This window comes from Lonchura striata, chromosome 3, assembly GCF_046129695.1.
Source record: "Lonchura striata isolate bLonStr1 chromosome 3, bLonStr1.mat, whole genome shotgun sequence".
Taxonomy (NCBI): domain Eukaryota; kingdom Metazoa; phylum Chordata; class Aves; order Passeriformes; family Estrildidae; genus Lonchura; species Lonchura striata.
This window is the reverse complement of record NC_134605.1, coordinates 50,697,463-50,712,642: the sequence shown is the minus strand read 5'-3', so window position 1 is coordinate 50,712,642 and position 15,180 is coordinate 50,697,463. Positions and strand designations below refer to the sequence as shown.

At 36.0% G+C, this 15,180-nt stretch overlaps 1 protein-coding gene across 1 annotated transcript in view; it reads right to left on the bottom strand.

Moving 5' to 3' along the window:
• PEX7 (peroxisomal biogenesis factor 7) overlaps positions 1 to 15,180 on the bottom strand; it is a 39,702-nt gene that overhangs the window by 19,061 nt on the left and 5,461 nt on the right. Inside the window, exons 4-8 of the mRNA XM_021553076.3 lie at positions 14,054 to 14,131; positions 13,641 to 13,749; positions 4,655 to 4,761; positions 4,144 to 4,257; positions 1,094 to 1,149 (exon numbers count right to left, since the gene is read on the bottom strand). Of these exons, the coding sequence (XP_021408751.1) occupies positions 1,094 to 1,149; positions 4,144 to 4,257; positions 4,655 to 4,761; positions 13,641 to 13,749; positions 14,054 to 14,131 (464 nt within the window). The remainder of the gene's footprint in view (positions 1 to 1,093; positions 1,150 to 4,143; positions 4,258 to 4,654; positions 4,762 to 13,640; positions 13,750 to 14,053; positions 14,132 to 15,180) is intronic.

Here is a 15,180-nt window from a genome sequence, read left to right as displayed (position 1 = left end):
TACATTTATAGACACAATGCTTTGTAAGCTAGTAGCTCTCTCCATCTTTTATAACAATTTCCAAATACGAAAATGTCAGAGCTGAAATTGCACTAGATTTCAGTACTGCATGAAGCACATTGGCACCAAACCTGAAGGATATATAGCTGGTGTCAAAAAGGGGAAGAGCATGACAAAACAGTCAAGTCACTTCAATGCTTAATGAGTTAACTTCATGATGCCACTTTATATGATGCTATGGCAGAAGATTGAATAGATTTATGATTTAGCAACACATACAGGCACTGAGAATTAACAATAGAACCCTCTGGCAACAGCAGCTCTCTAGGTCTGGTGTCAGACCAATTAGGACACAACCAGAAGTGACATTACTTGAGATGATTTGGACAAGTGGGATAACTTTGCGTCCTTTATGGAAGCAAGAGGGCTTCTCCCATTTCTTAATGTCCTGCCTACATTCAGTCCCTGTTAGAAAATTAAAATGTAGATCAAAGAATTTGACTGAGGTATTCAGGAATACTTCATATTGTATTGACTTGTGATACCATATATCTTAGAGAAATCACAGTATAAAATCAAACTTCTTTAGGACTTTAGATTTAAAACAATGGTATTACGAGATCCTCAGCAGTGTGAGATATACAAAGCAGCCAGGGGAACTTGCAGAAGTACTGTCTAAAGAGTTTCAGCATACACACTGTGAAACACTAAAGCTTCCTCAGATACTAGCAGGACAAAAATTTTGTTCATAGAAAGCCTAGATAAAAACGTGTCACAGAAACAATTCACCTAACTAAATTAAGAAGGTATTATTACCTTCTTATCAAACATCATTGCAGCTGGATGCAAATATGTTCAGTAGAGTGATAGGAAAAGGATTGCAGAAAGCATCTGACAGAGCAGATATTGCTCAGCAGAGTGATTGAGCTGGCCTTTAAGTGACAAACCCTTGCATTTTCAACAGAGCTTATGAAGCATCTGACAGCAACATTAACTGCACTCCAGTATATCCACTCTGGAAATGTTTTCTATTGCAAGCCATATTAAAATAGATCACCTTTCTATTTTTATCCAGTTAGAGAAAATACTGTACCTTACAGTAAAATCATAGGAGCAAGAGGCCAATATAGTTGCATGGAATGGTGAAAACTGCAAGAAAACAAAACAACTTTTAAAGTTAAAACATTGTGCTGCTTACTGTAAGCAGCAAGTTATCAAGGCTTAACTACTTAAATGGTCTTGGTTGGTACCACATCATGCTGCAATAAAACAGACTACATCAATGTATTTCTCCCCATGCTTCTAATTGCAAGGAATCATAGAATTAATAATCACAAGGAATGCTCTGTGGGATCCTGTTTTGCTTAGATTTCATTACAGCAGTACCAAATAACTCTGCTGTAAAGTTAAGAAGTTCTGGAACTATCATATAAACAGTCATTAAGTTCTGCTTTTGGCTAATAGGCTAAGTTTCATCTTGTTATATAAATCAAGTTTCAAACCAGCTATGTGACCAGTTAATTATTTTCAGAGAGACAAAATCTGTGCCATCCTGCAGAAAATATAAGATATATTACTAACATCAATTCCATATCCTACCATTTTTAAATTATATATACAAATGGGAAAACTGGACAGAAGTGGAATAAACTGAAGGCAATATAACATCACTTCATTATTTCCCCCTCTCCTACAGGGCATTTTACAGGATACACGTCCTCCATGAACTCTTGCAGACTGGTCTAACAGCCGCAGCAAAAGAAGGATTCAGTTATGCAAAAATTGCTCACCTCAGCTCTAGCTTTTTGACAACCTTCAGTTTCCAACTATTTTAAAACCTGTACTTCTCAGCAAGAAATACAAGCTACTGACATAACTTGAGTTTGAAATGCAGGCTCCCCACACTGTGGTTCACAGTTAAGTCTTCCTGCGAGACTTCTAATACTACTCACAGCAACTACAAAGTTGAAAGTTAAGTCTAGACTATTGCCACAACTGCCCAAGTTGTCAAGAGAGCAGTGTATGTTGATGGCTGTTGAAGTCTGCTGACAGAGCTCTCTTTACTATAGCAGAATTGAGGAATGTGCATGCTGGAATTTGAACCCCTGCAGACTTCCTGCAAATTTTTTTTAAGGGGGAAAAAAACCTCAAAACAAAACAGATACTGCACCTCAGGAAAATGAATACTAGAGGAGAAGGTCTGATGGGCAACAAAAAACAATGGTACACTTTCCATAATCCCCCTTTGCATGCCATCATAGTTTAAAATAAAGAAAACCATCATATCAAAGCTTTTTCATTAATCTTAAGTATCCTAGAAACTTACCTAAGCAAACTTTATCAAAATACTTAGCAGAGTGCTACACATGTAAGTTGAAAAAATTTACATAATGTCTTTCTGCTACAAGAGAAAATTCTGTTCAATCTAACTTCAGATACTACAATTTTATCATCTGAATAGGTGTATATACAGGCAGAAGATACCACCATGTCATCCGTCCTGACTCCAGCATACCCAAATACCTTTCTAGGTAAACTTGAAAACTATAACTGTGTTTCAGTGTAAGATACTGAAATCAGCTAAGAATGTGAGGATCAAATGCACCAACATCAAAATTTTCCAAAATGGACTGCTGATGACCTCAGTGCACTTATAATCCCCTGTACTGCAGTGAAAGACCATAAGAAATCTGCAGAAATCCTGACAGTATTGTGGTGGGTAGAATTCCTTGCCAGACTCAGATCTACTGCCAAGACTTGTGGTTTCCATTTTCTTTTCCACTTCAAACTGTATGCTCCTGTCCCCGCTTCCTTTGTGTCAAGGCCTGCAATTGTGTGGTTGAGCAACAAATTGAAACAGCTTAATGATCCAGACAGAAACTAGTCACTTTCAGGGACAGGGTTTTCAGTCAGAGCCATCAGCTGCAACTTTACAATCACTTGTGTCAGCACAACACAGGGGCAGGGATATCAGTAGGGGCAGCTGCCTCTATAGAGGCAGCATCCAGGTCTCTCTCTCAATTCAGTGTGACTGGTGAGTTTCACCATACAAGTGGAGATATGCTGCACCCCCTCCAAGTGCTGGCCCACACTGTCATATCTTATGTCCTCAGAGACCATGTCTGTCTTGAAATGGAAGCAATGAAAGCCTGGTAAGATGGAATAGAAGTCATGTACTCCCAGTAAGTCTCCTTTGCACATGGATGCATCTTCTATGAAAAATATTTCACAGAGCCAGATTAGAGAGTAGTCATGCAGGCATTACATTAGAAAAAAAGACTCAGCATCAATCAACAGTGAGGAGAGCAGGCAGGGGTAGCTGGTATAAGGAGAGCAGGAGCTTCTTATGTTGTCTGACCATGAAAAGGATTTGTGATACGGAATGACTACCTGAGTCACATCCTCTTCTGACAAATTACAAACTAACTTCTAAAAGTAACTTCTAAATATGTTAGAAACAAATCAAGGCCAAGTGAAGCAAAATACCAACTAAGGATAACTTTTTCTGCCAGTTCAGATTTCCTAGAAAATATTAATAAACATACCCGTCCTGAAAGGCTTTAAAAGGATTAGGTACTATCTCCTTTTTCAGGAGACTTTGATATTGATGCATTTGACTCTTACACTCTTTACTAGTTCCAATATTTTACACTGAAACATAGTTAAGAGTTTACCTGAAAAGATATTTGGATACATATTTTCATACAAGATGATAAAAATGTCACTGTGCATTGAGAGCAAATTCTTATTGGTGGGTGTTCTAGCTGTAAGCAGGTCTAGTAAAGTCATCTGTAGCCTTTTATGCATAAAGTTTCAAAATCCCTTTGAATGCATAAATATTTTCTTTGTATACACAAAAGTATATATTCACATTGTGTTCTGTATCTTGTCTTCTGTGAATGTTGGCCCTTTGTATAGAACGACAAAGGAAAAGCATCATTTAAAAATTAGTAAGGAAAAGTGTTTTCTCCATCTCAAATTTCCCACATAATTTAGCTGAAGCAACCTTTAAACTCTCTCTCAAACCCTCTAACATCTTATTGGCTTTTTCCTAGTTATTAGATAATATAAAATATTACTGGCTTCCACAAAAATTTGTGTAATAATTCAGTGATGGTCAATGGGAAATAAAACACAACTTACTTTTACTCTTCTGATAGCATAGGTATGACCAAGCAAGACGAACACTGGTTGCCGGATATTCCTCAAATCCCAGCCTTTTAAACTACAGTCAACTGCACCAGTTACCAGCAAGTTCTGTTGATTTAATACAGATATATCATGACAATTTAATTACTAAATTGTAGCAATATATCAAAAATAAAAAAAAATATAAAATAAATTAAAAAATTCAAATTCATAAATCACAAATGAAGTCACATCCCCAGTGTGTAAATTAAAGAGCACAGAGACACACAAACTGGTCTTCCACTTTTGACTACTCTGCCCAGTAGCATTAAGCAAAATCTCTGATCTGCTTGGGCTGACCATCTTTTAGAACAAAGCTCTTTTGGAGATGCAATAGCGAATGAGAGCACCAAAGCAACTAGGCATGTTTTCATAAAGAGAAGATGCAATAACATTGCAAAAAAAAACCCTGCTATTTAATAAGAGTGGTTCAATTAGCAAAACAGTGGGATGAACGGTTTTATACCTCATCATATTTGCACCAATCACAGCTCAAGACCTCAGCCTGGTGGGCTGGTATCACAAGTTTCACTCCTGGGGTTTTCACATCCCAAATTCTTAAAGTCTGATCACCTGAAACAAAGAGAAATTGATTCAATGTTGTTGCATCAGTTACAAGTTTCAGTTAATCCATTAGTACTTAGCAGACAAGTGTTTCTTAGCTTTCTCGTCTACACTTAAAGATCTATAGCATTTGAATACATCCTTCTTACAAATTCAGTTCCTAATGGCTTGTAAAGATACTAAAAGCTGCATCAGCTGACAGGACAACTAAGCTTTTCAATTTTTAAAATTGGGATTTTCCCAATAGCCCTGAATATTTAGCTTTGTGTCAGCAAAAATGGATTCTCTACCCCTCTAGCTTCCAGAGAGAGCAAATTAATTAGAATTTATTACTATTATGCTTATGTTCATTCAAAAGACAAATCTCATCACTGAAAGGTGATTAAAACACTTGTGATTTCTATAGGAAGAATGTATAAATGCTACCTAAATTTAAAAAAACACTGTTTTACACTGCTACTGAAGAAATTATTGATAATTCCTTATAATTATTGTTTTCATGCCCTTTATATACGAGCATTTTGATGGTTTTAGTGCCCTGTTGGTCACTAGCTATAAAGTATACAGCTGGGCACAAGAAAAATCATATCCCTTTTCGAGAAACTGGCTACAGATCAAATAAAACCATCCCCAGAGCCACAGCAATATTCCTAATTGCATGAACCACCAGACCCTGCAGATGTCCCCAAATAAAACCCCATAAAACATTTGGAAAGTTTAAATAAATGAGGCAGAGAGAGGCTCAGTTCTCTACATGTTGCAAGTCCAGCCTTCTGACCACAGAGGCCACGGGGAGCTTGCTCTGGTGTTGGCTGGCTCATCCTCAGCCCTCAGCACTGGGAGAGATGCTGCACTCTTGGTGGACAAACTCCCCATCTGTGAGGTGGGAACAACACCCAGTTTCCCCCCATTTTCACTCCCCTGCCCTATTGTCAAGAGAAAGGCTGCTGCTCCATACACAGACAGCGCTCCTGACAATGGCACCCTGCAGCCAGCTGAAGCCGCAAACATCGCTACAGTGCTTATAAAAACAGGGCAACATATGGAGAGGAAGAAACACGAGCAGCAGGGTTTTGGCAAAAAAAGAGGCAGCACGCCCTGGATCCACTCTCCATTAGCCTTGCTGATCTGCTTGCCTGCAGAGGACAGTTCAGTTTGAGTTTTAAGTCTTTCTGAGGTATTATAATGGACTTCTTAAAAAGCTTTTATTTTAATTTCATCAGATAACATAGATTTGAAGGGGAAACATATTTCACTACAGACAGGATCATTTTCCCCAAGCAAATAAATATATAAATCCAGGTGAACTAGAATGAACTGCTACAGAGATGCTACAGTAGCATTATGAGGGCCAAATGCATTTGGAAAAGTAAGTTATGCAGCCAACATCAATTCTGACACTAAATGTAAAATTGCCCCAATTACTTCTTTTATAATAGAAAATGCTGATGCATGAGAAACGGAAAAAAAAAGTTATTTTCTGTGTTTTTATGGTTGGGGTTTTTTTGGGTGTTTTTGTTTTTTGGTTTTTTTTTTTTTTTTTTAAATGCTAGATTAGCATTATTAATTCTGGCTGGCACTATCAGTGAAATGTTTTTAATGGAGTAACACAACATGCAAGTGAACCTTTCTGTGACTAGAAAAGACTGATTCAAAGCCAAACGAAAATCCAATTTTTCCATTTAAGTGGAAAAATCAGATTAATTTAAAAATCCTGATAAACACTGCAATCTGACACAGTGCAATACTAACTGCACATTTTAACAAACTTTTTTTAACCTTAAACTTATTTCCATTCATACATATATATTAACATTTAACTTCAACAAAAGCTGCAGTTAAAAATTTTGCAATTTCCATGAGTACTCCAAATATTGAGGATGTACTTCTTATATAACATAAAGTAAAAGTAGGATAATAATAATAGAAAGTACATGGAAAGCACACCTAGTACAATAATATTTATTAACATACAATTCCAGCTGGCATACCAAAGTAAGCAACCAGGAAAGTACCCAACAATTCCCCCATAAAATATTTCTATTTTTGTAGGAAGCAGTTTCTCTATGGCAACAGATTTTTACTGGTCCATTAGATAATTATGATTTCAGAATTGTTTATACATTGTACTTGCTTTCTTTATTTCTAATGAATATTTGTGAAATCTTGGATGAATCAATAAAACTACACAATATACACTCATCTATTCAAAACTTTTCAATTGATGCTAATCTACAAGTACATCATCCTTATACACAAGATAAAGACTGCTAATGTGAATGACAATGTCCAATAGTGAAAATATAAAGTTTATTTATCTAAATTTCATGTAGGTTTTATACTACCTTTTTTATTCACAGATATATTTTACCCAAATTCATAAATAATCATCTCCAAAGTCCTGTGAGAACAACCAGATAAGCAATCATTTCTAAACAGTGCAGAGGTATAACAGTAACTACAAAAAATAGCTAGGTATTTGGGAAATTAATAAAACCCCATGAAACCTTAAACACTATCTGAAGGGGAAAAAAATTTAACTAGGACCCGTACAATGTTTTTCAGGAACCAGCTTCCACTAGACCAGGTTGCTCAAAGCCCCATCCAACCTGGTCTTGAACACTTCACGGATGAGGCATCCACAGCTTCTCTGGGCAATCTGTTCTGGTGCCTCATCACCCTCAAGGTATAGAATTTCTTCCTAATACCTAATCTAAACCCACCCTCTTTCAATTTAAATCATTACTCCTTCTTCACTACATTCACTTGTAAAAGGACAAAGCCATCACAATTAAAGCAGTGCCACAGAATGATTACAAGTTTATATAACTTGCTTACTTATATATATATTTTAAACACCAAACTAGATTAAATCATTTAGCCTGAATTAAACAGAAAATCTGGAAAAATTAAAAGCAGAACTCAAATCTCATGACTCTCAAAACCAATCTTTTTATGCATGTTGAAATGATTGTGCTGATTGTTTCTATCACAGATAATTGTTCTGATATTGGCTGAAATAGAGATATTTTTCTTTCAAGTAGCTGGTACAGTGCTGTGATTTGGATCACAGCACTACAAAGCTGGGAGAATAAAAAGGAAAAAAGAGATGCTTGGAATTATGGCATCTGTCTTCCCAAGTAACCATTATGCATGATGGAACATGTTTTCCAAGACATGACAGAACACATGCCTGACCACGGAAAGCAGTGAATTCCTTGTATTGCTCTTGCATTCTCAGCTTTTGCTTTACCCATTAGACTGTCTTTACCACAACCCATGAGTTTTCCAGCTTTGACCCTTCTGATTCTCTCTTCATCCCATTGTGGGGAAGTGACTGAGTGGCTGCGTGAGGCTGAACTGTCAACGGGGGTTAAACTAATATAACAGTACAAGAAAACTTTGAAAGGGAGTACTAAAGCTCATGGAATTCCACACGAAGAGACAGAAATAAGAATAACACAAATAACAGCTTTAGCTAAATCATCCAAGAGTACTACTGAATACAGAAAATCTATCTCCATGTAGCACAACTTACCTAGTAAGTACACATAATTACCAGTGGAAACATAACTTTGCAACTGGTCCATTTTAGTCTGATTCAAAATGATGTAAAGATAAAAATTACAAGACTAAGTTATTTTAGGGAAGAGCCCAACTAATTATTTTTCTAAAAAGAATAATAAAATAAAATAATTTTTTTAAAAAGTTAGTGAAATTTTTATTTCAGTGTTTCCCAAGACAATTATACATAAATCTTGGTTGGGGCAAATTTTTTTTTTTAAATTGACCAAAGTTATGACTTATGATTAAGCCATTCTTCAGCAAATGGCAATATTGGTTAGATACCTACCTGTAACCCAAATGACACAACCCAAATTAATCTACTATAAGAAAAATGTTAGTGTTTATTTCTTCTGAACACTAAACCATTTTATAACATGAGATTTTAATATAAAATACTATAACCTGAAAGTGCCTTATAGAATGTACTATATACAGTATTTTACTATAGTTAGCACATAGTATAAATTGAAGGATAAACTCATTTCCTAAGAAACACTTCAGCTTGTACATTACTGAATGATTTAGTAAAGCTTATTTGATGTGCTGGTTTTGACTTGGGTAGATTTAATTTTCTTTTTATTTTCTTTTTTTTCCTTTTGTTTTCTCTTATTTTACTTTTAAAAGAGAACAAATGCTCTCTTAGTAGATGTACACCTTCCCCAGCTCATTATTTCATGCAAAATAATTAGTTCCAGGATAGGTTTTTTACAATATGAATACCAAATGCAGAAAGGTGCACCAAGACTACATGCCAGCCTGATCTGTGAAATTACAGCTTGACTTTACTACACACATTTATCACCAAGAGACCAGTAAGCAAGAAGAGACTTTTTAAAAGGCAACTCACTAACTCAGAGCTGACAGTAAAACAGAATATGAGATAAAACTTGGTTTTTAGTTTCAACATTAAAGTCTAGCACTCAATGCAAGGGCTTAATAGAGTGGGACCTGGGTTTACAGGTTCATTTGTAAAGCAGCAAAGCTACAGTCATCCAACACTTTTGTCAACGTAATAAAACTGTAACAGAAATTATCACACCTTGTTATGGTGCAAGAAAATTTTTTGCCCTGGGCTTTCAGTCTGAAAAACAAGTCTTTGAGCAAAGAATACATTTCATTGATCTAAATACTGATAAATACAGACATTGTCAGGCAGATTTTTAAAAAATTTCTTTCTGTTATTCATGAATTAAGATGTTATTAAAATTATGTACCTGCCCTGATCACTAAACTTAAAGCCTTTTAAAAGCCTTTTTAAATCTAAAAAGGAAAGCAGCATTAAAACTAAGGCCCCAGAATTTAATAAAACAGCTATCAGTCATTCTAAAGATGGGCTTTGTTAAATCCAAAATATCCATATTTTCATTTGTCAGTGTTGTATCTGTATTGAAGAATACTTGCAGATAAAGGTAAAATGGTATTTATTAAGTACTTTATACTTTTAAAGGACAATAAACCCAGTTGATACTAAAAAGGATGATTTCTTTATAAACCACAGGACTAAGCAAGGCCTATTGCTCTGCAGTCGTTGAGAATCATTTAGTAGAACTGATTAACACTGGACTAAATACTACTGTTGTGTGCATTTCTAATGTTCTTTATGAGCTTCACACCAATTTGTTCTCTAGGTTAAAAAAAAATCTAGGTAAATGACATAATGACTCATTAAACCCCTTTAGCCATGAGGTTACTGTTAATGCTATTAGTGGCTTCATGTCACTTCTTTAATGACGTTTTCCACATCAGTGTGTTTTTAGCGTAAGGCAGACATTTACCAGGGCTCTGGTTTTGTGCCACACGTACACCTGAACATCCTGCTTATCTGCTCAGAAATTGTTATTGACATCACAACAGCACTTATTTACATATCCAGAATTAACTGTTTGCTCTGTTACTATTACATCCCAATTGAAAAAAAAAAAAGTAAAAAGGCCATTTACTTTCTGTTTTTCGAGTATGAATGATTGTACATGAAGACAACAGCATGGTAAAGCACCTCACACATCCCTGTAAATGTTAAATGGAAGTTTATTAGATGCTGAATAAAACCTAATTTAACTGAAGCATCAGACATTATATCTTTGCAATTCAATTGCATTTTATTGTCCACTGCAGACAAGCTCAGCTTTCTTGTATGTATTCAGAATGGAGACCTAGTATCAAATTCTTTTCAATTGCTTTATAGTGCCATCTTGGATTTCTCATTTTCTTCACTTGTATTTCTTTTCTAGTCCCATAATACCTTGAGCAAAAGCTGTATTTCAAAATCACATATTAGCTTCAGGCATAAGTTGATCCTTTTGAACAGCTATTTTACTGTGGTTTGCAATGCTGTATGGTTTTCTGTTTTCAGTGTTCACAAACTAATTAGTTACATGGAAATTAAACTTCTGCAGGATTCTATGGGGATTCAAATAAAGGCAAAAAATGGCAGAGGTGCGGCATGCAATATGTTTTTAGACCTTCTTGCCCCTTGCTTACTTCCTTTAAAAGAAAAAAGAGTGAGTTGTTTTACTTACACTTAGTTTAAAGTATTTAAAGAGCAACACTTTTTTCAATCTGTGGTTTACAACACACCTAATTTATTTTACTTGTACATGCAGAAGGAAAATGAAGATGCTGCCACATGAAACAGCTCATTTCTCAAGCATTACTACTACACTATTAAGACAGCACTAAGTACATGGTTGTGAGTAGGTATGTGTGAGGTGGGATGAGAGAAAGGGGACAAGAAGAGCAAAAGAGAGAAGAAAAAAAGACACAGATACCCTACAATCACAAAGCAGTACAGACTCCTTCAAGAAAGTAATGTTTCCATAATCTTTAACAACATCCAAGAAAGCTATTGTTTTTAAAAGTGAATAAACCCAAGTGAGATGAAAAGAAGTACAAAAAGTTTCCCTCCCAATGCATTTCAGTTACTAATTTTCAAAACAACAAAAAGTTGCAAAATAAGAGACCACAAAATCACAGGTCAACCTTTCCAGCAAGCACATCCCAAAGAAGGGAACAGCTCTAAATTTGACACAGTACTATCATATTGAGATTCAAGTTTCTCTCCAGCTCCAACTTTAGCTCAATAGAAGATGAATCATCAGTGAAATTTAGCTTTCTGTCCCATGATTTTCTGTCATCCTCATAGAGGATGCAGATCATAGCAAGTTTTAAATGAGGACAACCAGCCTCCTTGAACAGTTCCACTTTTCTTTTCATCACATACCTTGACTGACAGTAGAATGCCATTAAGCACTGAACAATAAACTCACTGAACACCAACTGTGTGATATACCTTTTTGCAAGGAAATGGCCTTTATACACAGAGCTAGAGGGTCATGAGTCCTTCTACTATCCACAGTCCTGCTGACCAAAGAAATGACTGCCAATATGTATTTTCTGTAGTGAAGCAATCCAATCAAACCACAGGAAAATTGTGATGCAAACAATGCAAACACAAAACCTTTTCCACATCAGCATGCCATAATTTCTATATTATTTCATCTAGAAGTATACCAGACATTTTATTTGGGAAACTGTAAGAAAGTTCACCATCATTTTGAAGACTTCTTCTAAAATCTAATTATTTTATAACCAGAATTACACTATGAATGCATATAGATTTAAAAAATAAATACAGATTTTTATTTCACAGCCGAGTGAGAACATCATACTTAGAGAAGAAAAATACTGTGTCTTTTGTGCATGTTGTTTTTCCATTAATGAGTGAAAACTGACTGCAATTAGCTTTAGGCTCCAGCAGCATATTAGTCCCTTTCAAGCATCAAAGTAAAAATTGACAAAAGAGTAGGAACTCTATAGTGTTCTAGTCAAAACTTCAACAGCTGCACACACTGAGTCACTCAAAGAACAGATCAATTGTTGTACCAAATTTAGGTACCATGACATACAGCATCTAACAATCAATGTTTCCCAAAATTGTTCAAGTGGCAATGTATTAGAAGAAAGTTTGGCTACATATCCTGGAGGTTCAAATATGAAATAATTAGTTGTTTCTGCAAAGCCCTTTTATTAACCTAGAATGCCAGAAATTTTGTATGGGTAAGACTACCATGGACAGGAAGGTCCTAAGCAGGACTTTAAAGGGAACATTTCTTAGAACTGGCAAAAAACACTTAAGCACTTAACCATGACTAAATGGTACTTAGCTAGTATTTTGTAGTATATAGGTAGTTGCATTTCAGTAGAACTGTTCCTACATTGTACAGGGCTTAATCCCATAGTTTCTGCACATCCTGTTAGACAGGTATCCACCACATAAGGTGGAAAAACCTATGCGCCAACATATGGCTTTCAAGCATTATTATGTAGAACAAATAAATGCTACTCATTCATCATTCTAGCTGAACTCTGCAGGCAGAATCAGATGGAAACAGCCAGACTGAAATTTTATAAAAGTCACATGTATTTTTTCATCTGGCTTCCCAGAGAATAGGGAAGACTAATATCTGTGTGTATACACTGTCTCTCCAACTTCAGTAACAGGAAAACAGTTATGTTTACCCTCTTGATATTAGAGCCAAACAATTTCTATTAAAATCAGTACAGAAGTACAACAAACATAAAATCTGACAAATTTAGGTCAATTTAGAAATTTGTATTAAGACAGTTCCTTATAACCCTTTTAATTCCCATGCAAATTCTGTGGCTGACAGCACCTCTCTCCCAGTTAATCATCAGCTGGGTCCCAGGTATCACTGCAGAGCTCTCCTTGTGCCTCTGAATCAGGAGCAGTGTTTGGAAAATACTACCACTTCAGCTCTCTTTGCCTCTGTGTACACCCAACTCAACTGTGACTATATTTACCAGCAAGACCCTTAGTCCTTGCCAAAGCAGAGAACAAAACTTGATTGAACAAGGCACAGAGATCTATAGAATTGCTTAAAAAAAGCTCAGTGTGATTTGACTACATTTCTCACAGAGTTAATAGTCTACCAACACCTGAGATAATTTGAACAAAAACAGGCAAAACCACAAAATAACGTATATAATATGATTTAGTGGTCAATAACAAGAGTGAGATTAATGGAAGAGAGATACATAAAATAACAGAAAAAAATGCCACAAGGTCACTTCTAGAAAACTGCTGATCTTCATTTAAGTGGCCAAAAGGATGATCTACTGACTGTAACAGAACCTACAAATCCAGCTGCAGCAATACGTTTACTTTTCCTTGTTCCATTTTTATAGAACAAGTGTATATGACACACACTACCATCTGCTGGAAAAAGTGCTGAACTGACCCACTAAGACAGAATGCAGCTTTTGGGTTTTTGTTGTGAGAACCTCTTTTCCATCATACTTACCTGAGGCAGATGCAAAACAACCTGGGATGTGTGGAGACCATATAGTGCTGTAAATGACTGCTTCATGGCCTTTAAAAGTGCATAATGACTTCCCCACAGCTGGATCCCACTGAATAAATGAAAAAAAGAAGACTGTTGAGATACACATTCAATAAGAAATGAAAGGTTTCGTACATTGAAAAAAACCCCAACTTTATACATACAGAAAGGATTAGATTAACATTTTCAAAACAGGCACTTGTACTCTTAAACTGGTATCACCTGAGAGTTTAGGCAACCTCTCAACTAAAGCAGAATTTCAGCCACAGGGTAAAAATAAACTGGAAAAGAGAATCCATGTCGTTTCTTAACACAAAGGAGTATGAGATCCAAAAGAAATCAAACTTTTCAACTTCAACAGAAAACCAACATACCAGCTTGGCTGTTTGATCCCATGAACCAGACACCACTAGCTGCTCTCCTCTAGTTTGGCTCCAGTCAACACTATAGGCCTGTAAATGACATAAGAGCATAGTTTAGAAGGAGCATTAGAATACAAGTTTCAGGCTGTGGTTAGCCAGAATTTCACAAAATAGACTTGGATTTGCAGATTGTATCCTAGTCATCTGAAGAACCATACCACTGAAGCACAGCAAAACTTGCCAACAATACCATTTACCTGAACAAAAATTAAATGTAGCCTCTCAGTCAGATATTAAAGGTACATAACAGGCTAAGAAAAATATCTGCAAAAGCAAAGATGGGCCAAAACGGAGGAAAAAGAAAAGTTGTAACAAAATCCACATACATCTGCCATCACTAGGATTCTACCACTTTAAAAGCCATAAGAAATCCAGCAACTGTCCAAGTCTTCTATGGAAAGTGTCCTGTGTGAAATGGAAATTGAGGTAATATTTAGCTATTTCTGAGCATTTTCCTTTCTAAGAAATATTTCAGTCTATGCTAGATCCACCTTACATGAACTGCTTTTCATCTATTTGCTTATCTTCCGTAAGTCAAACACAATCACTGCCCAGAGAAAAAGCTACTTTATCTGCAACTCACCTTTTTAATTTGACAAAATCCTACTTCCCATGTACTGAAAGCCATACTGCTCTAGAACTGTTTTGTACTAGCTCCCTTCCTTGAGAAGTCTAGAGCTCAAATGTACAAGACACTGGGACAGTACTTAACACAAGTCATATAACCAATTGAGAAGTAATTATTTTGGGTTTTTTTACCAAACCATACTCTTTTCTACTTTTGTTAGCTAACCAATTATACTACAGCTCATTAAAGCATGCTCCTTTCTACTCTAACCCTTCCTACTACAATAGTAACAAAGGAAACACACCAGTACCTCTCCATAGGTTCTAAGAACGGAAGGTAAGACAGTTCTCCAAAGTGGCTCAAATATTTCTCTCTCTGCCTTAGAATGTGTGTAATGGACTGAGCTCAACTCCTAAGCTGCTGCTGTTTGGAAATGCCCCTAATTATATCACTACACAGTATGCCTCTTTCACACAACAGCTCAGTAAGTGGCTCTCATATTCATATTCAG